Source organism: Suncus etruscus, chromosome 12 (genome assembly GCF_024139225.1).
Source record: "Suncus etruscus isolate mSunEtr1 chromosome 12, mSunEtr1.pri.cur, whole genome shotgun sequence".
In the NCBI taxonomy this organism is placed as follows: domain Eukaryota; kingdom Metazoa; phylum Chordata; class Mammalia; order Eulipotyphla; family Soricidae; genus Suncus; species Suncus etruscus.
Genome location: NC_064859.1, coordinates 7,217,487 through 7,244,276, shown reverse-complemented (window position 1 = coordinate 7,244,276; position 26,790 = coordinate 7,217,487). Strand labels below are relative to the sequence as shown.

The following is a 26,790-nucleotide window of genomic DNA, read 5'->3' as shown; positions in this document are numbered from 1 at the left end:
CTTGTGCAGAAAAGCAGACAGGGAGCAAGGCAGCAGTTTTCTTTTTTTTTTTTTTTTTTTTTTTTTTTTAAATATAATGGCTCTACTGTGCCCAAAACACGGCAGGGATGAGCACCCACTTTATTGGGTGGGGCCTTTACCAGGTTTGAGGCCTGGAGATTGTGTCTTGTCTTGTGCAGAAAAGCTGTCTTGTGCAGAAAAGCCTTTTCTTCTTTTTTCTAGTTTGTTTGTTTGTTTCTTTCTTTCTTCTTTCTTTTTCTTTCTCTCCCCCCTCCCTCCCTCCCTTCCTTCTCTTTTCTTTTCTTTCTTTCTTTTTTTTTTTTTGTTTTTTGGGTCACACCCGGCAGCACTTAGGGTTCACTCCTGGCTCTACGTTCAGAAATCACTCTTGGAAGGCTTGGGGGACCATATGGGATGCCTGGATTTGAACCACCTATCTTCTGCATGCAAGGCAAACACCCTACCTCCATGCTATCTCTCTGGACCCTCTTTCCTATTTTTCTTTCTTTTTTATTATTTTAAATTTTTATAATAATATCTTTAAACATCGTGATCACAAACATAATTGTAGTTGGGTTTCAGTCATAAAAAGAATACCCCTGGGACTGGAAAGGTGGCACTAGAGGTAAGGTGTCTGCCTTGCAAGCGCGAGCCAAGGAAGGACCACGGTTCGATCTCTCGACGTCCCATATGGTCCCCCAAGCCAGGGGCAATTTCTGAGTGCTTAGCCAGGAGTAACCCCTGAGCATCAAATGGGTGTGGCCCAAAAATACCAAAAGAATAAAGAATACCCCCTTCACCAGTGCAATGTTCCCACCATCAATGCCCCATCTCTCTCTTCCCTCCCCCCACCTGTATTCAAGATAGGCTTTCTACATTCCTCATGTAATGACATTGTTATGATAGTTCTCAGCATAGTTATTTCTCTAACTGCACTCTCACCACTCTTTGTGGTAAGCTTCATATCTTGAGACAGTTCTTCAGGCCTTATCTCTGGGAATTATTTCAATGTCTTTAATTTTTCTTAAAACCCATAGATGAGTGAGACTATTCTGTGTCTATCTCTCTCCCCATGACTTATTTCACTCAGCATAATAGATTCCATGTCCATCCATGTATGAGAATTTCGTGACTTCATCTCTTCTGATGGCTGCATAATATTCCATTGAGTATGTATACCAGTTTCTTTAGCCATTCATCTGTTGAAGGGCATCTTGGTTGTTTCCGGAGTCTGGCTATTGTAAATAGTGCTGCAATGAATATAGATGTGAGGAAGGGATTTTTGTTTTGTGTTCCTAGGGTATATCCCTATAACTGGTATAGCTAGATCAAATGGGAGCTCAATTTCCAGTTTTTTTGAGGAATCTTTATATTGTTTTCCATAAGGGCTGGACTAGATGGAAATCCCACCAGCAGTGAATGAGAGTTCACTTTCCCCCATATCCCTGCCAGCACTGATTATTCATGTTCTTTGTGATGTGTGCCAGTCTCTGTGGCATGAGATGGTACCTCATTGTTTCTGATTTGCATCTCCCTGATGATTTGTGATGTGGAACATTTTTTCATGTGTCTTTTGGCCATTTAAATTTCTTCTTGGAGAAATTGTCTATTTATTCTACCCATTTTTGATGGGTTAGATGTTTTTTTCTTGTTCACTTCTGTCAATATCTTGTATATCTTAGATATTGGCCCCTTATATGATGGGTGTTGGATGAACAGTTTCCCATTTGTGTGTCTCTGCTTCAACTTGTTTAGAGAGTGCTGTTTCTTCCTTGAAGATGCCTTTAGTTTCAATGTCCTGGAGTGTTTTACCTACGTGTTGTTCTATACACCTTATGGTTTTAGGTCTGATATCAAGGTCTTTAATTCATTTGCATTTGACTTTTTTTGCAGGGTGTTACATGGAGATCTGAGTTCATTTTTTTTGCAAGTAGCTGACCAGTTGTCCCAACACCACTTGTTCGAGAGGCTTTCTTTGCTCTATTTTGCATTTACTGCCCCTTTATCAGAGATTGACTATATATTTAGGAAGCATTCTCTGAATAGTCTATTCCACTAATACCATGCTGTTTTAATGATAATAGCTTTATAATACAGTTGAAAGTTTGGGAAAGTGATGCCTCCCATATTCCTTTTCCCAAGGATTGCTTTAGCTATTTGTGGGTGTTTATAGTTCTAGATGAATTTCAGGAGTGTTTGATCCACTTCTTTAAATAATGTCATGAATATAGGATTGAATAGGATTGCATTAAATATGTACAATGCCTTGGTTAGTATTGCCATTTTAATGATTTTGATCCTGCCAATCCAGGAGTAGGGTGTTGTCTCCATTTCCGTGTGTCCTCTTTTATTTCTTGAAGCAGGGTTTTGTAGTTGTCTTTGTATAAGTACTTCATATCTTTTTTTTTTTTTTTTTGGTTTTTGGGCCACACCCAGTAACGCTCAGGAGTTACTCCTGGCTATGCGCTCAGAAGTTGCTCCTGGCTTGGGGGACCATATGGGACACCGGGGGATCGAACCGCGGTCCGTCCAAGGCTAGCGCAGGCAAGGCAGGCACCTTACCTTTAGCGCCACCGCCCGGCCCAGTACTTCATATCTTTAGTTAAGTTGACTCCAAGATATTTGAGTTTGTGGGACACTAATGTAAATGGGATTTTTTTTTTTGTTTTTTCGGGCCTCACCCATTTGATGCTCAGGGGTTACTTCTGGCTAAGCGCTCAGAAATTGCCCCTGGCTTGGGGAGACCATATGGGACACTGGGGGATCGAACCACGGTCCTTCCGTGGCTAGCACTTGCAAGGCAGACACCTTACCTCTAGCGCCACCTTGCCGGCCCGGGTTTTTTTTTAATGTCCATTTCTTCTCTATCATTATTGGTGTATAAGAAAGCCATTGATTTTTGTGTGTTAATTTTGTAGCCTGCCACTTTGCTATAGGAATCTATTGTTTCTAAAAGCTTTTTGGTAGTCTTTAGGGTTTTCTAAATCTAGTACCATGTCATCTGCAAACAGTGAGAGCTTGATTTCTTCCTTTCCTATCTGGATGCCTTTGATATCTTTTTCTTGACTAATTGCCATGGCAAGAACTTCCAGCACTATGTTGAATAGGAATGGTGAGAGAGGGCAGCCTTGATTTTAGAGGAATGGCTTTTAGTTTATCTCCATTGAGGATAATCTTTGCCATTGGCTTGTGGTAGATTGCCTTAACTATTTTAGAAAAGTTCCTTCCATTCCCATCTTGATGAGTTTTTAATCAAGAATGGGTGTTGGACCTTATCAAATGTTTTCTCTGCATCTATTGAAATGGTCACATGGTTTTTATTTTTCTTTTTGTTGATATGGTGTATTATGTTGATTGATTTGTAGATGTTAAGCCATTCTTGCATTCCTGGAATGAATCCTATGTGGTTGTGGTGTATGACCTTCTTGATGAGGCATTGGATCCTATTTTCCAGATCTTTGCATTTGTGTTCATGAGGGTTATTGGTCTGATATTTACTTTCGTTCTTGTGGCTATTATATGATGGTGGTTGTTTTTAGTAGCTGGGTGCTTTTTTTTTTTTTTTTGGGTAGATGCTGATCTTCATCATCTTCTTTCTTTTCTTCTTCCTCTTCCTCCTCCTTCTTCCTCTTCCTTTTTATTTTATTTATTTATTTTTTTTTTGGTTTGTTTTTGGCCACATCAGTGACATTCAGGGTTTACTCCTGACTATGTGCTCAGAAATCACTCCTGGCTTGGGGGACCTTATGGGATGCTGGGTGATTGGTCTTAGGTTAGTGCATGTAAGGCAAACGCCCTACCACTTGTGCCAACTGCTCCAGCCCTCCTGTTTTTCTTTTTTTTTCTTTTTTTTTTTTTTTTGGTTTTTGGGCCACACCTGGCGGTGCTCAGGGGTTACTCCTGGCTGTCTGCTCAGAAATAGCTCCTGGCAGGCACGGGGGACCATATGGGACACCGGGATTCGAACCAACCACCTTTGGTCCTGGATCGGCTGCTTGCAAGGCAAACACCGCTGTGCTATCTCTCCGGGCCCTCCTGTTTTTCTTTTAAATTGATATTTATAACCTCTAAAAGAGATCCTCCCAGTTGTTTTTTTGTTTGTTTTGTTTTCCAACAGAACCACATAACATGAATCATCTTGTTCTGCCTCATGAATTGAGGGGGAAAAAGTAGAGGGTACCAGGACCAAATAGTCATATGAACATTGAATGGAAAATAAAAAATAATCAGACTCAAACTCCAAACCCAAAGTCAATGACAACAGAATCGATACCCAATCTACAACAAGCTATACAAAAAAGGGAGCAGTTAACATTAGCAGACCGGGAGGCAAGAGAGGGAGATATGGGATGTGTGCTGGGAATAGGGGTGGAGGGAGGACAACACTGGTGGTGGGAACGGCTCTGATTTATTGTAACTATGTACCTTAAATATTACTGTTACTGTGTAAGATTTATAATTCACATTGGCCACAAAAATTATTTAAAAAAGGGAGAGTAACAAATGATTTTATTCAACATATTGGCAAAGATTTCTGAAATGTCTTAACAATTTGGCGTTGACTCACTCCAGATTAACAATAGAATTCTTGCACAAAAATAAACATATGCACGATATTTGCAGTGTTTTCGGAATTGTGAAATCTGAGGAATATTCTACATACCCACTAATACAAGTCAAGTAAACATCATACCTCTGTTCAGTGGATTTTGAAAATGATAATGGAATGAAGACAATGGGGAAAAAAGGATATGTATTAGAATTAACAGTTATCAGCTATCAAATAATTATTAGTTCACATGAGTATTGTTCACATATACAAACACTGGGATTACCTACTTCTATGCTGAGATTAATATCTTCTGTCCACTTAGAAAATTATGATCACCTCAGTCTCTTATCAGAAAAAAATTTAATAAAATGGTGCCATTTGAAACAAAAGCAATATAATATGGTTGCCCAAGAACAAGGGGAATTAAAGTATGCTACATCCACAACCTCAAACACTGAATACTTCAACTATATTGCAATGAATTCATCATATAACATCTACTAGATGTATAAATATACATATTTAATTAGAATATTCCATAGTACTCCAAAATGAAAATTGGCCATATTTAAAACTCAGATTGGCTTTTTATTTCTTTTACACTTCAGTAATCTATTGAAAATTAAACTGCCGATTTTGATAGGCGGCTAGAACAAATAGAATAATTTAAAAATGTGACAAGTCATATGCTTAAAAAATTGCTGGCTTATAAACTGGAAATAGTGGTCTGGAAGCTAACAGTTTGGGCTTTGTCAGAGACGACATGGAAATGAAAAGCTTGTGATTAGAATTCCTTCGGCCAATATAATTCCTTTTTCCTAGAAGTAATTCCTCTGAACAAGAACTTGGTGCTGAAAGATGGTAAAGTGAAATGCATGATATCCTTTCAGTAATAGGATTGCAAAACACAATGCCTATAAGGAAAGAGACATATAAGAGAGAGAAACAGAGAGAAAGAAGTGTCTGCCACTAAAGAAGGGAGGGAGAGATGAAGGAAAGAGGGAACACTGGTGATGGAAAATGCACACTGGTGAAGGGATGAGTATTAGAGTATTGTACTACTGAAACTTAATCTTGAACAACTTTGTATCTGTGTATCTCATGATGATTCAATCAAAAAATTCAGCTTTATATATAATGTTAATTTTCTTTTCAGCGTTCAAGTTCATTTGGAAACCATGAACATTAGGGCTGGCTTTAAGATGCCAGTTTGTACAAATATTGTTTAGAAAAAAATATATGGACATACAAAAAGAAAACAACATTAATTTATAATAGCTAATTGTAAATAGGTGATGGAAACTAGGTGCACATCTAACAGAATCAAGGCAGGCCAGATCCACCAAATCAACAAGTACAGAATTGGCTTTTACTGTGAAAGTCCTTCCAACACTCTCCATCCTTACACATCCAGCCTGATTGAACTGACAGAGAATTAAAAAGCCCTTTTACTATATTTTCAGCTTCTTGTAAATTCCCAACTATTTCAACCTGTTCCTAACACTTTACTGAAGTAGTGCTTAGAAAGTCCCCAAGAACACTTCTATACCAACAATTCTAGGGATGCTTTCCCTCAATTTTACTGAAAAATTTAATATTAGGTAATTCTCTCCTTGAAGTTATCTTTTCTTGAAATCTTTCTAACATCTTTTCCTCCCTGGTCACCTCTTCTTGCTACATTCAGGTCCCCGTTCTCTCTGCTTCTCAGGACTCTGACATGGTGCCAGGGAACAAGGTTTTTTTTTGACTCTTTCACACAAAATAAAGCTTGTGCTGACCTTACAACTTATGTAAATATCTTATAATGTGTCTTGTAAACAAACATCTGTGAATTTTTTTAATCACCCTCCACTTACAGATGGCAGAACAGCACTGAGAGGAAAAATAATCTGCTTAAATCACACAGCTGTGAATTAAATTTGAACCTTGAGAAAAAAGTTTGCTACTGTAATTTCTCTTAACAGACTACTATAAGATTACAGATTCACTTATATGATTCTCATATAATTTCTATGGCAGTTCTGATGGTAGCACGCAGGCAGAAAAATATGCCTCTATTAAACAAAGATTGCCTTAATAATAATAATAATAATAAAAAGCAACATTATTCTATGATCAAAGTTATAGATAGCACTTCAAACCAGATCTGGCACTCCATCCATATTTTCTCATCTTCACTTTCTCTCCTACAAGTGTTTTAAAAACCAACTACACCTGAAACTATATCATTATCTAGTGGTAGGCTCACAGCACCAGATGTCGTCTCGAATGCTTTTCTTCCAGGCATGTGAAGAAGTACAAGTGAGAGTTGTTGTCCTTTTGTTCCTACTAAACTAGATTCAGAATATATCACTAAAATTTCCAACTGTTAGCTTATCAATAATTTGCTGTTTGTGAGTGAAGAACTTGAAAGATTTGATATATCCATGGTAAAATCGTAGCTGACATCTAACTGGCATTATACATTTATGTGTTTTACATTTATATGCTTGTATATATATATATATTTCCATATATATATTTGTACAATGGACAACATAGTGAATGGGTGAGAGGACATCCTTCACTATTTCATCTTTTTTCTCTACTTTTAAGTGGAAGGGGCTTCATTCACTGTTTTACCTGACATCAATGATAACTCCAGGAGTTAAGTGGTTAATTCAAACCCAGTATCGGAGAATTGACCCTCCTGTGATTATGCTACTGAACAGATCATCTCACCTGGCCTGACTGTTACCCCTCCCAATCAGGTCTGTTCAGGGTACTGTTCTAGTAGTGACAGGTCAGTGACATCTTACTTCCATATGACTGACAAGAGGGAGTAGTAGTTCAAGTCATGGAGATTTAGTGGAGAACTAAATATGCATTTTTTCTTTCCTATAGTCTGCCTCACAGACTTACAAAGTTCAGTCTGTGGCATGTTCATGTCTTTTGGACATGTTCATGTTCTTGAACATCTCTGTTTGCTTCCACCTCCCTCTACTTTCAAAATCTCAAAGGAACTTCTAGGTAAGAGTTCAGATTAGGCTAGGGAGGGAGCCTTTCAAACCTGAAAAAGAGAGCTAAAACAGATACTCCAGAAACAATGATTCTTAACGTTCAGATGCTATGCTGGACCCTGATTTTTCTCTCTCTCTTTTTTTGACTGAGTGATCTGCTTTCTTTGTAGGATCTTATCATGGCAGTCAGAGTAGCAAAAAACAGTGAGAAAAACTCTCCCAGTTTCAACAGTCACCAGCAAAGGAAATTTTCCAAAAATAAATTACAATTATGGAAAGATCATAAACTCTAAAGAAAAAATTATTTAATTCATACATATAATGAAATAATTTTGAATAGTCTAATAATAGTGTAGCATAATAAAGTCAAATGATGTAATTTGAATAAATTAACTATTGTAATAAATATAGTCAGAGAAAAGGAAACCAAAAGCCTATTCAAATATAGCTTCAAAATAGTCTCAAAATAGGGAAAGTGGTTCAAAAAGTATTAGGCATTCATTCCCCTAGTTTAGTGTAACCTCTCCCCCAACTTCCTCCTATCTCACCTGGAAAGGGAGACCCTTCCAAAGCTGGGAGGGGTCTGTGGTTGCTAATAAAGGGGTTGCCTCAGGGGTGTAAGAGAGGCAGCAAGAGTTTCAGGAGAAGCCTCAGGAGAAAGAGGCAGGATTAAGAGAGCAGAGACAGGACAGTTGCAGGGCAGCTGAGGGAGGCTACTTAAAAGGTTAGCTTAGAAGCCACACATGGTGGTAAGAGCCTTATAATAAAGCTTCATATCTCCTGACTTCTACTGACTGCTTGTGGATCATTTCCTCGCCGTCACTTTGAACCCTCAGACCCGCCAGCTGGAAGAAACTGCAGCCTGGCTAAGAAAGACCTCACCATCCATCCACTATCATCCACCACCATAGAGGACTCCTATTACTTTAACTAACACTTCAGTTTAGCATTGGCACAAGTGTGTTCCAAACCTCCAGCACTGTTAGATATAGGCACAGAGATCTCCAAGAAACTGGATGATGCCTGAGTGGCGCCCAGTTCTGGCAGCTTCAAAGCAGCACAACACTGAGTAGGCCCAAGACAGGTCCTCTTGGATCTTAAGTGCTGTTGGGCAGGCCTCTCACAATTCACAAAGAATATAAAGAATCTATCAATAATCAAAAAAAAAAAGAATCTATCAATAATCATTAAGAACAAACAAGCAAGAAATACAACAACTTTCTGTCATCTACCAGACTGGCAAAATTAAAAATCAAAGGAAACTGCCTCTATAATAAGGAGGATACTTATCGTCTCCCAGAATTTGTGCCCACCCAACACCATTCATAGCAATATTGAACATTTCTTGTTGCAAAGGAAGTGGTGCACTTTGCAACCAACTCTTCTCATGAATACTTACTGACTAGTCAATGTACAGATAACTTAAAAAACAAAAAAACAATCATAGCACACAACTGTATGTAAACATACAACTATATGTAAACCTGCTTTTGAAACCTCAATATATATACAATAATGTAAACATGCTCATTTTATTAAGACTTTACCTTTAGTACAACTTTTAAAACCTATGTTTGGTTATAAGAAAGCATAAAAACATAAAACTGATCCCTACTATTGAGACTGCTTCAACATTTTTTTCTAGTATATATAAAATGTGCTAAGTACTCTTTTAGTAAAGTTTTGTGTAGATCCTACAGATGACCTTCTGAGGATAATTTAAATGGCAGGCTTATTAAGGAATGTTAAGTCAGTTTTTAACAAAACTGAATTACTAATTTATATAGTATCCCATGAGTGTATTTTTCCTTCTACAATTTACACACCATTGGCTAAGAACAAACTTTGCCAAACTTACAAGTAAAAGCTTGTACAATTAACTTTTAATTTGTACTAATTTATAGTAATAATAAAGCTGAGCTTCTTTTTTTGTTGTTTGTTTATTGTTCACATTGCTTAATTCTCTGCCCATTTTTACAGTTAGATTTGCATTCTTATAACTCAGAATATTAGTCCTTTCTATGTTGAATACATTAAACTCCATCATTCATTATTTCCTTTTGTTTAGCATTTAAAATTTTTTGGATACCAATGCAATCTTTTAATTTCTGGCACATTTTCTGATATACTACTTTTACTGTCTCTATTTAGAAGATTTAGCTCACTGTCCTTTGTGTACTCCCTTTATAATAAAGATCCCCTATCTAAATGAAAGTAATAGAATCTTCCTCAAATACTCAGGATAAACATTCAGATAGCTTATATAATATGATTCATAAATAGTTAAAAAAAACCATAAATGTCAATTTTTAGTAGCCTCCATACATGGCAGTTATGATTACCTCATGCCCACTTGCCCCCATACACTTTCCAATTACAGGCTTAGGGAGAATCAAGCCTGCAAATCAAATGAGAGATAGCAAACATAGACTGTCATCCAATGAGGGTATCAGGTTCAGGAGAACAGAACAGTCTTAAGATTCCGGGTGATGCAGGTTTCCTTACCTTACTTAATCATCCCCTTCCTCCAACTCCGTTTCTTTGTGCACAACCACTCTGGTGACCGACATGTCAGGGTGCTGCTCTTGTGCTTCCCTGATGGCCTGGGCCAGCGCCTGCAGAGTCAAGAGAAAGCATTGTGAGCTCAGGAACACACTCTTTCTTGGAAAAGCAAAACACAGGCAGATTCAGATTCATAAGTGTCGCTTAAGGATTTGGCCTTAGGTGATGATGACTTGAGGGAGATTTGAAATCTGTTCTCTTCAGGGCATGCTTTTCTCATTTCCACAAATATATCTCTCTTCTACAGCCTCTTCTCAAATGAAAATGGTAACTGCAAAAGAAAGTTGTTGTCTGCGAATCCCAGCTTGTAGCTGTCCAAATTTGGAAATTACAGAACTTCTCTTAGATCTACTTAGGACTCTCACCTGTAACCTGAGACTAATACCAAGACTGTGAAGATCATTTTAAAGTTCACTGCATGGATTGAAGGAACCACGAAAAGTATTCAGCATTCTGAGTGATCAATCAACTCAAGCAATATTTGCTATTTATTTCCCAACTGCTTGAAATTTCAGGCTCAACCTGTCTGAGCACTCCTAGGCTCTTAGGCCCTCTATACTTAAGTTTGAATGTTTGTGAAATTATATTATTGCAGAAAAATTATCTAGAAATTTCTAAGGCATAGATTTTACTGACACACAATCAGTAAAATCATAGAACAGAGGGGGACAAATCTTTATTTAGATTATAAAGTACAGATACCAATTTCATAGTAGAAAACACAGAGTGGTTAATGGATTTTTTTCAAGGCCATTCTGTTGGTGGAATGCAAGAAGACACCTGTTCCTCAGTGGCACTGGTTCATGGTCTTGTCCCTGGAGCAAATAGTGGGAAAGCAGATAGAAATTGGGATTTTTTTTTTGTCCTGAAAACCTTACAGTCACATTCCAAGAGGGTAAAGATATTTAAACAGGTCTTGAGGACAAATGAAAATAATATAAAAGTGAACTCAAATTCTTTTTTTTTTTCCAAAGAAAGTTTCTGATTAAAAATACATTTTTTTTCCATAATGGCTTACATATCTTTCACAGTAGTGTTTTAGGTACATATTAACATTGAATACCCATCACCATTTATGTCCTCCCCCCATTCCAGTTCCCTTTCTACAACCCATATACCCCACCATCACTCCCCGGGCTGCTAGAGTAGGTGGACCCCTCTTTGTCTGGCTTACTACTAGTGATCTCATATCTGTTTGGTCCTGGAACCCTCGTTTCCCCTTCTATTTAAGAGGCAGAGCTAGAAAAATCAAGGTATGTGGTTTTGTTTGAAGGCAAGAAAAGCAATAGAATGGGGTACAAAATAAGAGGGAAAAAAAAGAAGTCAAAAGTCAAATACACTGAAAATGGGTTGAGTCTCTCTAGAGGCTTCCAATCTTAGTTTGAGAGAGGATGTGAAAAAGGTAATTGAAATGCCACAACAATACAGAAATAATTATCGAATTAAATAACCGGTGAGCACTACAGCAATAAAGATAGGCACCACACAATAGCCTCAGTTCTGAAATCAACTCATGCTCGAATGCAAAAAGAAAGAGAAAGACAAGACAAAATAAAATAAAATAAAATAATATTGGAGACATCAACCGTAATCTCCACACCAAAATAAAGACGTCAAAAAAATCAATCAATCGATAAATAAACATGTGGAAAAATGATAGTTTTGTGCTTTTTTTTTTTTCCTCCTTTTCTTTATTCCCCTGCATAGGCACAGTAACTATTGGGGTTATTGTAGAGGGAATTCCCTTGACCTAGGAGACACAGGGTTTTTCCACCCCTGAAGTATACTGTCATGGGTTTAATTCTAGACTCCTTGCATGATCATTTACTCTCCTCTTGCTGCTTTCGTGGTATGTGGAAGACTTCTGCTTTGTCTTGGATGGTAAAATCAGACCTCTGTTTCTAGAGATCTTTGTGGCTGTGCACCTCAGGGAATGGAGTTTATGAAGTCTTTCTTTGTGGTTCTAGCAGTTATGTTTCTTCAGTGTCGTTTTAATCCATCTTCTGTAGTTGGTATTCTTGGTCGTTATGTTGCTCCTAGACTGGAGCCTGGGATAAAGTCTTTCATTATATTTCTGGAAGACCTGTTCAGTTGCGGTTGTCTCAGTCAACCTTCTGGAATTGGAGATCTTGTTTGTTAAACAGATTGTATTCCAAAAGCTAGGCTAGAGCTTTTTGTTGCTGTTGTTGTTGTTGTTGGTCCCTGGATGTGTACTGTCCAGTCTTGGTTGCAACAACCAGTATATAGCGATCTTGGCTTTTGCACATATCAAAGGGTGACTTGTTTTCTGATTTTGTCTTATTGATAGCTGATGAGGGAGGACAACTTGCTCTTAGATCAAGTTGTTCCCATTTCCTCCTTGTCAGGTTATCAATTTAGGACTGGCTCATGTTGGTGTCAGAGCAGCACTGTAAATGCCCTGGAGGGGATTTGGTTCCTTGAGCTGTTGTGGAGAATTCTGTCGTATCTATGTCTGGGATCCAGGAGTTAAGGCTGAACGGTCAGTGTCTAGTTCCCTGGAGCCTAAGTTGTTTCCACATGACATACATTCAGGGTGGGAGATGTCCCTGTGTTGTAAACAAGTATGAGTTCTTATCTCTGGTAGATAAGAGCTTGATTTTATAAGTACAATTTCCCCTTTGTTTAATATGTCTTTGCAGGAGGAAGTGGTGCTACATTATATTGCTGGTGGATTTGGGGGGTGGAGAGAAAAGAAACCAGACTCCCCACAAAAACTAAGAATATATATGCTCACACATATCTAAAGGAAAAAAAGTTGTGGTATCTATACACAATGGAATATTACATGGCAGTCAGAAATGATACAATCACAGACTTTGCAGCAAGTGAACTCAAATTCTTAAAAGAATTCTGAAAAACTACATCTCTTCTAAGGCAGAGATAGTGCTTTATCTATTTACTGCTCTCTCATCTTCTAAGGGGAAATGGTATTTCTTGTTTGCAGTATTGTTTAAGCCCACTGAACAAAACTGAGATCTGTTCCACAAAAATAGGGGGAAATAAAATGATTGTTTCTACACATAGAAAACACTTTAACTAGCTTAGAAGACATATTTGAATGTGTTAAAATTTGTACTAGAAGACCAATTCTGTACCAAGACAAAAGGAAATTCAGAAATGGGACCAGCCAACAATCTCAAGCAGAAGCAAATGTGGAAACCAGGATAGAAGGCAAGCAAGATTAAGAAGGAATAAAGGCAGGGGCCTTTTCTCAGATGAGTATATCTTGTATTTGCTGCAATACAAATGGGAAAGCATGACAAAGTGAAGTAGGGGCAGCTCTAAATTGAGTGTATGCATGAATGTGTGCATTTGACTATGTTCCGAAGGAAAAAGAGAAGAAAATAAGGGACTAAAGGGGGGGGGGAATAAAAAGGAAGGACAGAGGGAAGGAAGGAGGCAGGGAAGAAGGGAGGGCAAAAGGAAAAGAAAGGAGGGAAGGAGGAACAGAAGGAAGGAAGGAGGGAGAGAAGGAGGGAAGGGAAAGAGAGATGGAAGAAGGGAGGGAAAGGAAGGAGGGAGGGAGAAACAGAGGGAAAGAAAGGGAGGGTGGGAGAGAGGGAAGGATGAAAGGAAGGAAGGAGGGAGGGAAGGGAAGTAGGGTGGAAGAAAGGAAGAGGGGGAAGGAAGGAGAGAAGGATGAAAGGAAGGAAGGGAGGGAGAGTGGAGTGAGAAAAGGAGGGAAGGAAGGAGAGTAGGAAGGAAGGAAGGAAGGAAGGGAGGATGAGAGTGGATGAGGAGGGAGGAAAAGAAGAAAGTGAAGGAAGGGAGGGTTGGTTTAGTGGAGGGAGGGATGGAAGAAAGGGAGGGAAGAAGAGAAGAAAGAAGGGAGGGAGAGAAGGAAGGAAGGAGGGAAGGAAGAAAGGAAAGAGGTAGAGAGGGAAGAAGAAAGGGAGGGAAGGAGGGAAAGAAGGGAAGGAACCCTGATGATCAAGTGCAATGTCAGGTATAATTCTCATTTGGAGCTGAGACCACCCAAACACCCAAATGGTCAAGAGGATGTCTCTGCATGTCTAATTTTTTTAAAATTTTTATTTTGATCATAGTGGCTTACATATCTTTCACATTAGTATTTTAGGTATATTAACACTGAATCGGGAATACCCACCACCAAATTTGTCCCCCCCCCCTTCCCTGTTCCCTTTCTGCAACCCATATCCCCCACCATCACCCCCTGGGCTGCTTGAGTAGGTGGTCCCCTCTTTGTCTAGCTTACTATCAGTGATCACACATCTGTTTGGTCCTGGTACCCTCCCTTGTTTCTCCCTCTATTTGAGAGGCTAAGCTAGATAAATCGAGTTATGTGGTTTTGTTTGAAGGAAAGAAAAGCAATAGAATGGGGTAAAGATTAAGCAAAAAAAAAAAATGCTAAAAATGGGCGGAGTCCTTCTAGTGGCTATCAGCCTCAGTTTGAGAGGACATGAAAAAGGTAATTGAAACACCATAACAATACAAACATAAATGTAAAATTAAATATCCAGTGAGCCCTACAGCAATAAAGAGAAACACCACACAATAGTCTCAGTTCTGAATACAAATCATGCCAGAGTGCAAAAAGAAAAAGATAAGATAAAATAATATAAAATAAAAAAGGAGACAACTTCAATATCTACGCCAAAATAAGGACGTCAAAAAAACCAATCAATCAATAAATATATATGTGGAAAAATGATTATTTTGTGCTTTTTTTTTCTTTTTCCCCCTGCATAGGCACAGTAACTATTGGGGATATTATAGAGGGAATTCCCTTGGCTTAGGAGATACAGGGTTTCTCCACCCCTGAAGTATACTGTCATGGGATTAACTATAGACTCCTTGCATGATCATTTACTCTCCCCTTGGTGCTTTTGTGGTGTATGGAAGACTTCTGCTTCGTCATGGATGGTAAAATCAGTCCTCTGTATCTAGAGATCTTGGTGACTGTGCAGCTCAAGGAATGGAGCTTATGATGAAGGCTTTCTTTGTTGTTCTAGCAGTTATGCTTCTTCAGTGTCGTTTTAATTCATCTTCTGTAGTTGGTGTTCTTGGTCATTATGTTGCTCCTAGGATGGAGCCTGGGACAGAGTCTTTCATTATGTTTCTGGAAGACCTGTTCACTTGTGGTTGTCTCAGTCAGATCTCTGGAATGGGAGATCTTGTTTGTTGAACAGATTGTAGACCAAAAGCTAGGTTAGAGCTTTTTGTTGTTGTTGTTGTTGGTTCCGGGATGCGTACTGTCTAGTCCTGGTTGTAACAACCAGTCATCTGTATATAGCCATCTTGGTTTTTGCACAGATCAAAGGGTGACATGTCTTCTGGTTTTGTCTTATCGTTGGCTGGTAAGGAAGGATAACTTGCTCTTAGATCTAGTTGTTCCCATTTTCTCGTCAGGTTATCAATTTAGAACTGGCATATGTTGGCGTCAGAGCAGCATTATGAATGCCCTGGAGGGAACTTGGTTCCTGGAGCTGTCGTGGAGAACTCTGTCGTTTCTATGTCTGGGGTTCCAGGAGTCAAGGCTGGACGGTCGGTGTCTATTTCCCTGGAGTCTAGGTTGGTTCCCCATGGCATGTCTAATTTTTATATGAAAAAATAATTTACTTTTATGTTTCTTTTAATGCAGGCAAGGAACTGCAAATGGTTATCAGAGACATGAAAGCTTTTGGCAGGAGAATAATTTCGCTCCTTTAATTTTGAACATATATATATGTTTCAATATAATGTATATAAAACATCTCATCATGGAATTTAAGGTTAGAGTGAATTGATCATGAGCTTCAAGTGAGCAAGCATACATAAAATGCCAATGAAACGTACTCCAAAAAAACTGTACTCCCCCAAAATTTAGATGTTACTTAATTTAATAATTAACTTGAGAAAATTATACCACTGTTCTCTTTCATTGGTCCTTTGCAGCCTTGGTTGACAATGGACTGATACACAGCTCAAATAGAGGCATTATTGTAATTTTTTTTTTTCTAATTTGAGAATCAGGACTCTGTTATTTTGATACTCACATTTCAGATTCTGATTTTATTATTTGTCTTTCAAATACAATACTAGTTAGAATTGAGTTTTCAGGTTAAAGATAGATACAATGAAACCTTAAAGTATAACTCTAAGTACCATTTGGAACCTTAAAATTTAAATCAGAGGGCCCGGAGAGATAGCACAACGGCGTTTGCCTTGCAAGCAGCCAATCCAGAACCAAAGGTGGTTGGTTTGAATCCCGGTGTGCCATATGGTCCCCCGTGCCTGCCAGGAGCTATTTCTGAGCAAATTAGCCAGGAGTAACCCCTGAGCACCACTGGGTGTGGCCCAAAAACCAAAACCAAAACCAAAAAAAAAAAAAAACCCAAAAAAGTTAAATCAGAGTAATAAAGAATTAAATTTGATCAAACACGGCTGCAGCTTCCTCAATAGAAAATGGACGTAAGGAAGCAATCAAGATCTGCGCCTTAGCTGTTTGGCACATCTGAGGTGAGCAGATGAGGTTCTGCCTCCGAGAATCCATTCTTACTTGTCTGTCTCATGTTTGGCCGTTTGGTAGATCTTATTTTAAATATGAGCCAATGTTTCAATATGATATTATTTTCCTCCTTAGATGGTTCTAAAATCAGTCTTTGTCTGTTCCTTAAAGAATCTTTATGCTGCTAATCACCCTAATGGAACCAAAGGACCAAAATGAGGAAAAAACGTTTTATTTTTACTGGGGATACCATCATATATGAGGACCAATATATAGCTGTAGAGAATAGATCTTCTCTGTGTACAACTGCAGGGTTGGTTTCCACGTTCAGTGGCGATGACATATGTGCACTACTTAGCTACTAGGAATCTATTACTACGTCAAAATATAGTCAGAATAACTTTTCACCTCTTAAAAAAGAAATGGAAATGATGAAATATCCATAGGATCATTTTATTTGAAAATATTTTTTAAAGGCCTTTTTTTTTAAACAGAGAAGAAAATATATGCTTTTCTTTGTCTACAGTGGAACTTTTTTATTTTTTCCTTTTTGGGCCATACCTTGTGACGCTCAGAGGCTATTCCTGGCTATATGCTCAGAAAGTGCTCCTGGCTTGGGGGACCGTGCCAGGGATCGAACTGAGGTCCATCCTGGATCGACCGCATGCAAGGCAAATACCCTACCACTGTGCCATCGCTCCAGCCCCAACGGTGAACTTTTCTTAAACAAGAAATTCTGTTCTTGCAAATTTTCTTCCCTGAATTCAATACTATATTCAAAACTGGGTAATTACAGGTGTTCCTACTTCTAGTAAAATGATCAACTGACTAACACCCTCCCCATTTCTACAAGCAGTGGAAAAAAAAAATAACGTAATAATGATCTTTTAAAAGTAGAGTTAATCACACAGGAAAAAAAACACAAATAGAAATTCTTATCATCACACAGGACTGCAGTCTACAAATCAAAGATTTCCAGAAGTTTCCTGCATTCATAATAGGAAAAACACTTAGATGTAAACAATACATCAATTTTTTAAAGCTATTGCAATATGTTTAACAAGTTCATAATGTGGAATCAGTGTTGAGAAGGCTGAATAGACAGACTATATTTAAGTGAAATGTCTTTTTGCTTTGCTGAAGAGGTGGACTGGTCCAGCTTGACATCAGATATAAATACAATGACAAAAACAAGGCTTGGAAAATAAAACATTTTTTCAAAATCACAAGGTCTTTACCTCGTCATGATCGATATCTGCATCTCCTGTGATCACAATGCGTTTCTCAATTCTTGTTTCAGATATTCCACCTTTCACAGTCTAAAGGTTATAAGGAACAATGGTCATTAAAGAAGTTTTACACACAGAAAAAATGGAACATCATAGGGTCATTACAGACAAAACACATTGAGTAGAGAAGATGGATGATCTATGTTACACTCAGTAACAACCTATTGTTAAAGCTGTGACATTGATATGTATCTCAATTTAAAGCAACACAGAAATTAATTTATAAAGATTCAGTACGAATTAGGAGGGGATAGATGCCATTTAATCCAAATAGTTCCACTGGAACATGCATTAAATATATCTTGACAGTCTTCCCTCTTGGTTAGAAGGGAGGAAAGAAGCAATCCTAACAATTAGGTTACGTTTGAGAAACTGCTTGATTTTTTTCATTACTAAAAAAGCAATGAAATAAAAGATTTAGTAATTTTGATTGCTTAATTATCATCATATAAAGCCATTTAGTGATTTTGTTTATTTGTTTTAGTGCAATAATAAACAAAAGAAACTGTGGATGTGGACATCAGTGTGGCAGAGCAAAGGCTGAGGGGACCTGAGGGCAGTTCTTTGATGAAAGGCCAGTTACTGGTTTGGACTGGAGAAAATTACTGGAGCAGTTAGATAGAGCCTGACTTAAAAAAAATGCTAATGAAATCATCTAGTTGTTACATTCTAAACCCAAAGGACAATGCCACACAGTTCTGATAAAGCATAGATCCTACTTTTCCAACATGAACAATTTTACACTCAAAGTATATGACATGCTACAGGGGTGAGCAGGTGGGAGGAGAGGATGGGCATATCATTAGCCTTAATCACTAAGTACAGGTATGCTTTAAGTGAACATTAATACTATTTTCTATGTACATAGCTTTTTTATTTTAACTCAAAATGTTTCTGCTGAAACATAAGAGGGCATAAGGGATATATATTTAAGGCCTTAGAATACTAAAAATGTTAAGCAAAAAAATATATTGTTGAATAAATCTGGACTTTGAAGTTGGGTTATTACAATAGCAGAATACATTAAAATCATCCAAAGTGCTTCTTAAACATTCCACAATATTCCACAGTATTTTCACATCCAACAAGTTCCCAAGACTGACTTTGAGAACCACTAATCATATGCTGTTAAATATTAGGAAACAATTTGAAAAAATTTGAGAAAATCAGCGGGGGTGAGGGTGAGGTGATGGTAGAAAGGGAAGATTTACATTTTTGATGTGAAAATTCTGAATGTAGGCTGCTCTCTGCTCCTGCTTTCAGCATAGCTGTTCATAACATATTTTAAACCCATTGTATTTCACAAATCTGGATTAAATTTGTCAATAGAGCAAGTTGGCTTAGAAAAATTTGTCAAAGAAGTCTACTCACTTGAATACTTTAAATGAAGGTATTTTCATTCCACTGGCAGTGACTGTCTATTACTTTAAAGCAATATTTCTCTTTAAGAAGAGAAAATTCAGAAAAAGATTCAATCTGCAATGTACCACCCTTTTCCTAGGATTTCTCCTAGGTTGCATTACCTTGGTGATGTGTGTAGTTGTTGTTGTCGACACGGACTCAGATGTGATGGTTTGTGCAGTCAGTAAGGTGCCTGTGTCACCACCAGCCCCTCCATCAATCTTTAGACAATTGAGGGAAGAATACAGAGTAATGCTTAACTTCCATTATATTTTCAGAAGGCCCCTTTCCCCAATGAAATGCACCTGGCAGAAGACATTATCTGCTTATCCTTTGCTATTTGTAGTGATAACTGACTGACCAGGAGTTGACCAGGAGTCTGGCTGCTATTTAAAAAAATAGTCTATTAAATGCACATAGAGAAGCAATCTCATAGAGAGAGACCAAGAACATGGATAATGAAAGAAAATGGAACCCAAAGCCATTAGAGCATTGTAAGAGAATATGATGACTGACTTGACAAAACTAGAAAAAGAAACCAGAGACAGAGACATTTCCACAAGACTGTGTTTGCCTTTTTTTTCCTTTTGAGCACAAGTGGGTAAAAATAAACACGTTTTCTCAGATTATTAAGCAAGTGATTAAGGTGACTAAAGTTAACTGACTTGGTTATTTGTTTTTTCCTAGATTTTTTAAAATAATATTTTTGAAATTATGTATATGTGTGATTGCTTCTACGGCACATTATTTCATGACACATATACACAGATTATAGATCTGACACAGAAGCCCATGTACATATCTAAATAGAATCTGACTTATTTGCTTTCATACTAGATATGGAACAAAGATCTAGATATTACCATGGGAAAATAATGAAGTAAACTATTTGTTCAGATCACAAACGTTTTTACCCTGTTTTCAGACACTGACCAAAAAATAAGTAGAAGTTCCAAAGATTTTCTGACTGTAAACTGTGACAATTATATTTCTCTCAAGTATGGCTTATGGGCATCTCTTCCTTCACAAGTGCACTTGCTATAGTATAAACACTATAGTATAAATGTGTACTTATAAGAAATACGTCTTGTTTATTTAAATCTATGCAAAAATATGTAAGCATGTCTACATTAATTTTAAGAAGTGTTTTCCAAACATACAACCAATTTTTAAAAAGAGTATCCTGATGAAACTGTAATTTACCATCTTCTGCTACAGTCCAATTTTATCTTAGGACAGAAAACTCAGTTGAGAAAAGAGTTGTACACAGTTCTAAAGCATTCCATTTTGAAATAATGAATTTGTTATGCTTAACTAAAAAAAAACACCTTTCTTTTGGTTACCTTAAGCTTGTACAGCGTGGTGCCTATTACTAATATTTACGAACTTATGTCTGAGTATCTAAAATCAAACACACACATTTGATATTTAGACACTCAATATCATGGGGAAATAAATTCAATGACCATACATCTTCAGAAAACCATCTCACGTGAAAGCGAAGCACAGGTGCACATTATGCTTTGTGTGTACTTGTCAGAGAGCATTTATCTGGTTTGTCTTCATTGAATCAGGCAGGAGGGGAAGATTTAATCCTACCAACCCACAATGGTAGCAGATCTAATTAAAGCGGAAAGATGCACTTCTGGGTACATCAAGCCAGAAATGACTTACAATATGGATGCTTGTCCTAAATATTCATACACGTTTCCTCTTATAATTACTGATGGCAATCAGTAATGGCATCAATCTGATGGCAGCTCTGTTTCAATCTAAGCAGCAGCAGAGAGGAGATATGAAAAGCTCTGCAAAAGTCAAGGTGAACTAAAAGAAGATAGGATGGAAACAGAAACAGAATAAAAGAACTCAAATAGTTCAAGTCTAGAGCTTTTTTGGTACCTGTGGAGACTCATATGTGATGGTTTTGGTCTCAGTTTGGACAATAGGGACTTCCTTGGTGGAGATTTCTGTCCTTTGTGAGGCATCAGAAATTGTTACCATCTCTGTTTTTACCACTGGTGGCTGAGGTGGAAAGGAAGGGAAAAATAAATTCTAGAGGTGATGGAATAAAAGTGTTTAATGGAGCCTTCAAGAATTTAAGAAATCTATTCAAACACACACTCATTCACAAAGAGTAAAAAAAAAAATCTAAAACAAAGAGACACGAAAAAGAAAAACTTCCTTCAAGTAACATGTGTATATAAATACATAAAAGATGAGTTAAAACAGTAGTTCCGTATATTATGCTATGCTTCTAGTATGATGCTTTTAATATGCTCCTATTATTACTAAGGAGGAGATCTTCGTCCTCCTTTCCTGCAGTTTAAACAATCAGTTTGTACAAAGGCTCATTGCCTTTCACTAAAACCCAGATGGTAGGACAGTATTTATTCTTTGCTTAAAAAGTCTTTGAGGAATGCCTTCAGATATATTTTCAATTTATATGATTGTACTAAACATTGTATTTTTTCCTCTATCACTTAAAATGTTATATTAAGAATTTTTACCAACATTACATTAATGCTCTGAAGTATTTAAAATATTAACAAAGTCTGTGACCTATTTGCACGGTAGCCTGCTGTGTATGTATACATATTTAATAAAATACCAGACTATACTACAACTAAAATTTTATTTTATTTTGGGGAGGGTTTGGGACCACAGCAAATGACCTACACGCTGTACTAACTCTAACTCACATATAGTACTTTTTTTATTAAAAGAAAATTCCCTGGTATAAAAATTTAAATTTCTGTGTATTAATTGCATGAACTGGTTCAATGTATTCAAGACTCTTTAAAATGTACCTTCTTTGGAGTAAAACTGAACATCAAGAATAATAATTAAAATATTAAAATAAATTATTTCAACAAAGTTACTTCAAGATTTTCTAGCCCTTCAAAGAGATAAGAATACTTCTTCCCTATACTAGGGCCTTTAGTTTTAGAGTCAAGAAATATTTGCCTATGTTTGTTAACCTTTCACAGCCCGACTTTAACTCAATTTAGACACTGCACTCAGGGACCAGGACACTCTAAAGAGTACAGCTGTTTTGTGAAGTAAAAAAGGTAAAAGCATCATCCTTGAGTAGATAATCACAAAATATTAAATCAACTTTCAAATAATCCAAGATTAATGACGGGGTAGAATGAGAGGAAAAGGGAATCCTCCTGTTAACCAGTTTAGTCCCTGTTTTCCTCAAAGGAAAAGGAAGACTCTTAAAAATCCAACAATGCCTAGAATCTAAACACAGAAATTGCAGTGGTATTCAAGAAATACTGTTTTTACCACGTCCAGATGCTGAATTCAGAGCACTATGGCAATCAGAGTCCAGTGCCATTTCAAAAAGTCTCAAAAAAGATGGAGAGAATGAGTTTGACGCTCAAACACTATCACAACCACATCTACAGACATACTCACACTGAGAGTTTGTTAACATTAAGGCATACTATTTTCCAATTAAACCCATCTAAAAGGCCATAAGAGAAAGTAGTGCAACTAAGGAAAAACAGCTGAAGATATCAAAAACATGCAATGAAAAACAAACATGAAATGAAATGGGGAAAAAAAGGTGTAGATGATGTAGAAAAATTTATTCTATGGGGTGATTCACTGGAAGAAAGAATCTAGAAACTAGGAACAGAACTGATAGAATCTACAAAGCAGTGCTTTCCTGTCCTCCCTCTGGCAGAGGCCAACAACAGAATCTTGTTGAAAAGGCTGCAGAATTGGGAGGACAGGAGAAGAAGAAAGGTAAATGCTCTCCACCTGAGAAAGTTCTAGATGCCCATTTACCTCTGAACAACAAATAATCTGTGGCAAAACATCAATGTCAACATGAGACACCTCTCCGTTAACTTTATGTTGTTGCTCCTCCTCTGTTTCTTCGCTCATGTCTTGCTTAATAGAGCCTTCATTTACACTCTTCTCAGCAGGTATCTTGGGATCCCCTATATTTTCCTGGGTCACTGTTTCTACTGTGATTACACTGACCCCTGCTTGTTTGACTGGGCTGGCTTCTGGTACTGCTTCCTCCCTCTCTACTACCTTGGCTGCTCTTCCAGCTTCTTCCTCCACCTCTTCCTCCTCCTGTTCTTCCCTTATGGTGCCCTCGGTGACACGGTGGTGGGGCCGGTACTCTCCCACATCTTCCTCTTCGCTCTCACTGCTGCTGCTGCTGCTCTCAGAAGACAGGGAGGCGGAGTCTTTCTGTGTCACAGGCTCCACCTTAGGCATCTCCCCAGGACCACTCCCAGGTGATAGCTCTTTACCGTTCATTTCTTCTGTGATTACTCTTTCGTCTTTCCCAACCTCTGCCTGCTGCTTCTCCTCCACTACATTCAGAGTCTCATGTGAACTCTGTGCAAGAAAAAAAAAAAAAGGATGAGGGAAAACCAAAAATACATAAACAAATAGAAATCAATGGAAGAACCAAGATGAACTGATGATGGATGATGGGTTCATGTCATGGGAAAAAAAAAGATGATTGTAATTGTTGACTGAAAGGAAAGTGGGGAGAACATGATGGGGGGGGGTCAGAAATGTCAATGGTGTTAACATGGAAAAGGGAGAACCTCGACAGCATCACTGGCTCCACTGCAAGGCCCTTCGGACTCGGGAGCACGTTTCTGCGAAACAAAAAGCAACCAAGGACACAAAATCAATAAGGTTATATCTCAACACCAACAAAAAAACAAACATCTGACATTGCAAAGACAGAATAGCAAGAGCCAACAGTTACGATTTGTGGTCACATAAGGACAATCAAGACAAAAGCGATAACAACAAAAGTTATGAAATAAAAACCAAAAATCAACAGCATTCTCTCAGGGGGGGGGGAAATCATGTTTTTATTGTAGTCATCACTATAAGTGCTGAGCTGAAAATGGGGTAGAGGAGGACCACAAAAATGAAATTCTACCAAGACTTAGTTATTCAAATTTTAATTTTAAAATATTTAAATCCTGCTCCACAAACTTTTGATTTTTATCAGTCTGTAAAGCCTAACTGAAAACCCTGATTCCTAAATGAATTTAGGATTTTATTCTTTTGTTTGGCTTATTTAAAAAACCACTTTTACTGGCCAAAGTATAGTTGTCTCAGATAGTTATTAAAAGGCATCATTTCAGGAATGCTTATTAACATTCCAAACTATTAGAGATTAGCAAAAAGAATATTGAGTGTCAGTAATAACTCCAAGACATCTCTCAAAGTTGCCCCACTAGTACCTTGGAACACTGAGATAAAATCAAATATGCATTTGAGGTGCTCTTTTGACCCCTGCAGATATATATTTCTTGGGAATAAATCTGATAGAGTAGTTGAATACCTGGGGAACAAACATCTCTAGTAAGATAACCTACTAAGCAACCAGGGCAAAAACTTTCTAAAACATTTTCATTTTATTTTCAATTTTGCAAGTGGGATCACACTTGACAGTGCTCAGGGATTGTTCCTGGCTCTGTGGTTAGGAAAAACCTCCATGAAGTCTTCAGTGCAGTGCCCATAATTGATTAGGCTGGCGTTGTGCCAAGGTACCTTAACCCTATACTAATCTCTCCACCCACAACTTTTGCTTTAACCTCTTAATTTTATTTTTGTGCCACACTCAGCAATGCACCAGTGTAACTCCTAGCTTTGCCCTCAGGAATCACTCCTGGTGATGATCAGAGTGATACATGGGATTCGAGGGTGGAAGCCAGGTCAGCTGCGTGCAAGGCAAGTGACCTTCCTGCTGTACTATCTTCTCCAGCCCTAAGAGTCTTTTTTTGAAAAACATATACTTTCTCACAAATGTATAAGAGGGATACTTTATAAATATACAAATAAAATCTAATTTCCTAACATTTGGGTGTTATTATTAAGATTAACTTAAAAATAATCCAGCTAGAAACAGTAGCTCATTCCCAACCCCCTCCCAATTGACCTTATTTAAGAAAGCACTTCCATAATAAATGGCTAAGGGCACAGTGCCTCTGAACCTTGTGTGGTTGCCAAGATGCCAGTGGATTGGAGCTGTTCACTACAATAGATAGCAAATCTTATGATTATCTGTCCTAGCAACATAGGCAAGCATGAGCAAAAGAACACACTTCTTAGCAGCTCTTATCAACATGTACTGGTGCATTCTCTTCGATCTGCATTGTTCTTAAGGGTAGGCTTTCATCACTTAGAACAAGAAAATCTCTTTAAAGAGCCATCTCAGGAATTCAACTTTGAAAATTTGAATCTAATCTGAAACCAGGTACCATATACTGTAGCTCCTTACAAATTTCTTTATAAATAAATATAGTCAGTGATCAGAAAGAACATTTCTAAAGTTATCAATTCATGCTAAGGCAGTATTCCCTAACCCTAAGTGGCTGAATAGGTTCTGCGTAAATTCAGGGAATTGTTTTAAAAAGATGGCGGACTTTTAAAAAAAGGAAATTATTTTACTGAGTATGGCAGGCACCTGAAATTCTTTTATATGAGCAGAATTTAAATAAGCCACCAGAAGATGTCTGAAAGACATGTATGTGTAAACAACTTAATTCTTCAAAACAAACTTCACTTCTACTTAGTTGAGGTTTTTCTTTTGCATAAAAGTTCAAGATGATGGCTTTAATGGCCTAAATTAAGTGTCTTCAAACGTTTTAAACAGGGGGGCAGTTCACTATGCCTCAAACTGTTGGAGGGCCAGACTACAGTTTAATAAAAAAAAACCAACAACTATGAACAAATTCTTATGCACACTATGGCAGAAACAACCTGCAGCCAGAAATGTCCTTGCTGGGATGCACGTAGCCTACAGGCCATAGTTTGGAGACCTTTGGTCTGAATTATTCTGTGAATTTAGGCAGAAGTGGGCAAGGGGCAAACTAAACAGAAGGAACATCCAATCTTTTCCTCAAATCATGTTTCTTGCATGTTTCTACAGGAGTTACTTTCACCACTGAAAGCATTGGGATGTAGAAGGCACACTAACCAGAAACTGAAAAATGACTTTCAGAGGTGGCTTTCAAAAACAGGGGGAAACAAAGAAAAATGCACCTCAGGCAACTTTGAGAAGGGCCAGGAAGAAAGCTTTTCAGAAGGTGCATGAGAGCTGACAACAGTGCCCTCTGCTGTCCACGTGGTGGCTGAGGTGAAGGAGGCTTTCACGCTATCAGGAAAGCCCTTTTCACTAAACAAAAGTGATGTTATCTCCTCTTCTAGGCTCTAGAGAAGTCAGAAAAGGAAAAGCAAAGAATTAACAATAAGTTAGAACAGACAGCAGAGACCTATTGAAAGAAAGGAAAGGTTATACAGAAAAGAATTCCATCACTGCACACACTGAAAGCAAAGCACAGATTCTGAAAGATTCAGCAGCAGGACTTATTTGCAGTTTGTTGAAGTGTCAGCTTTATACCTTGTGAGACACACTTTGATAGCTCTAATCTACAGAGAGCATCTAAAATGACTTGCACTGTCACTTGAAGTTTAATCATAAACTGAGCACAACCTACACACTACCCATCGAACACCGTTTCATATATT

The 26,790-nt window shown here is 37.8% G+C and overlaps 1 protein-coding gene across 9 annotated transcripts in view; it reads right to left on the bottom strand.

Moving 5' to 3' along the window:
- Positions 1 to 26,790, bottom strand: part of EPB41L2 (erythrocyte membrane protein band 4.1 like 2) — a 271,009-nt gene that overhangs the window by 11,084 nt on the left and 233,135 nt on the right. For 4 of the 9 annotated variants that reach the window (XM_049785156.1, XM_049785155.1, XM_049785158.1 and 1 more), the window contains 7 exons: positions 26,305 to 26,472; positions 23,847 to 23,900; positions 23,068 to 23,631; positions 21,172 to 21,294; positions 19,395 to 19,493; positions 17,821 to 17,901; positions 10,057 to 10,166 (listed from right to left, as the gene is read on the bottom strand). In XM_049785156.1, coding sequence (XP_049641113.1) covers positions 10,062 to 10,166; positions 17,821 to 17,901; positions 19,395 to 19,493; positions 21,172 to 21,294; positions 23,068 to 23,631; positions 23,847 to 23,900; positions 26,305 to 26,472 — 1,194 coding nt within the window. In that variant the 3' untranslated portion in view covers positions 10,057 to 10,061. The remainder of the gene's footprint in view (positions 1 to 10,056; positions 10,167 to 17,820; positions 17,902 to 19,394; positions 19,494 to 21,171; positions 21,295 to 23,067; positions 23,632 to 23,846; positions 23,901 to 26,304; positions 26,473 to 26,790) is intronic. The other 5 variants (XM_049785160.1, XM_049785162.1, XM_049785161.1 and 2 more) reach the window with 4 other exon arrangements.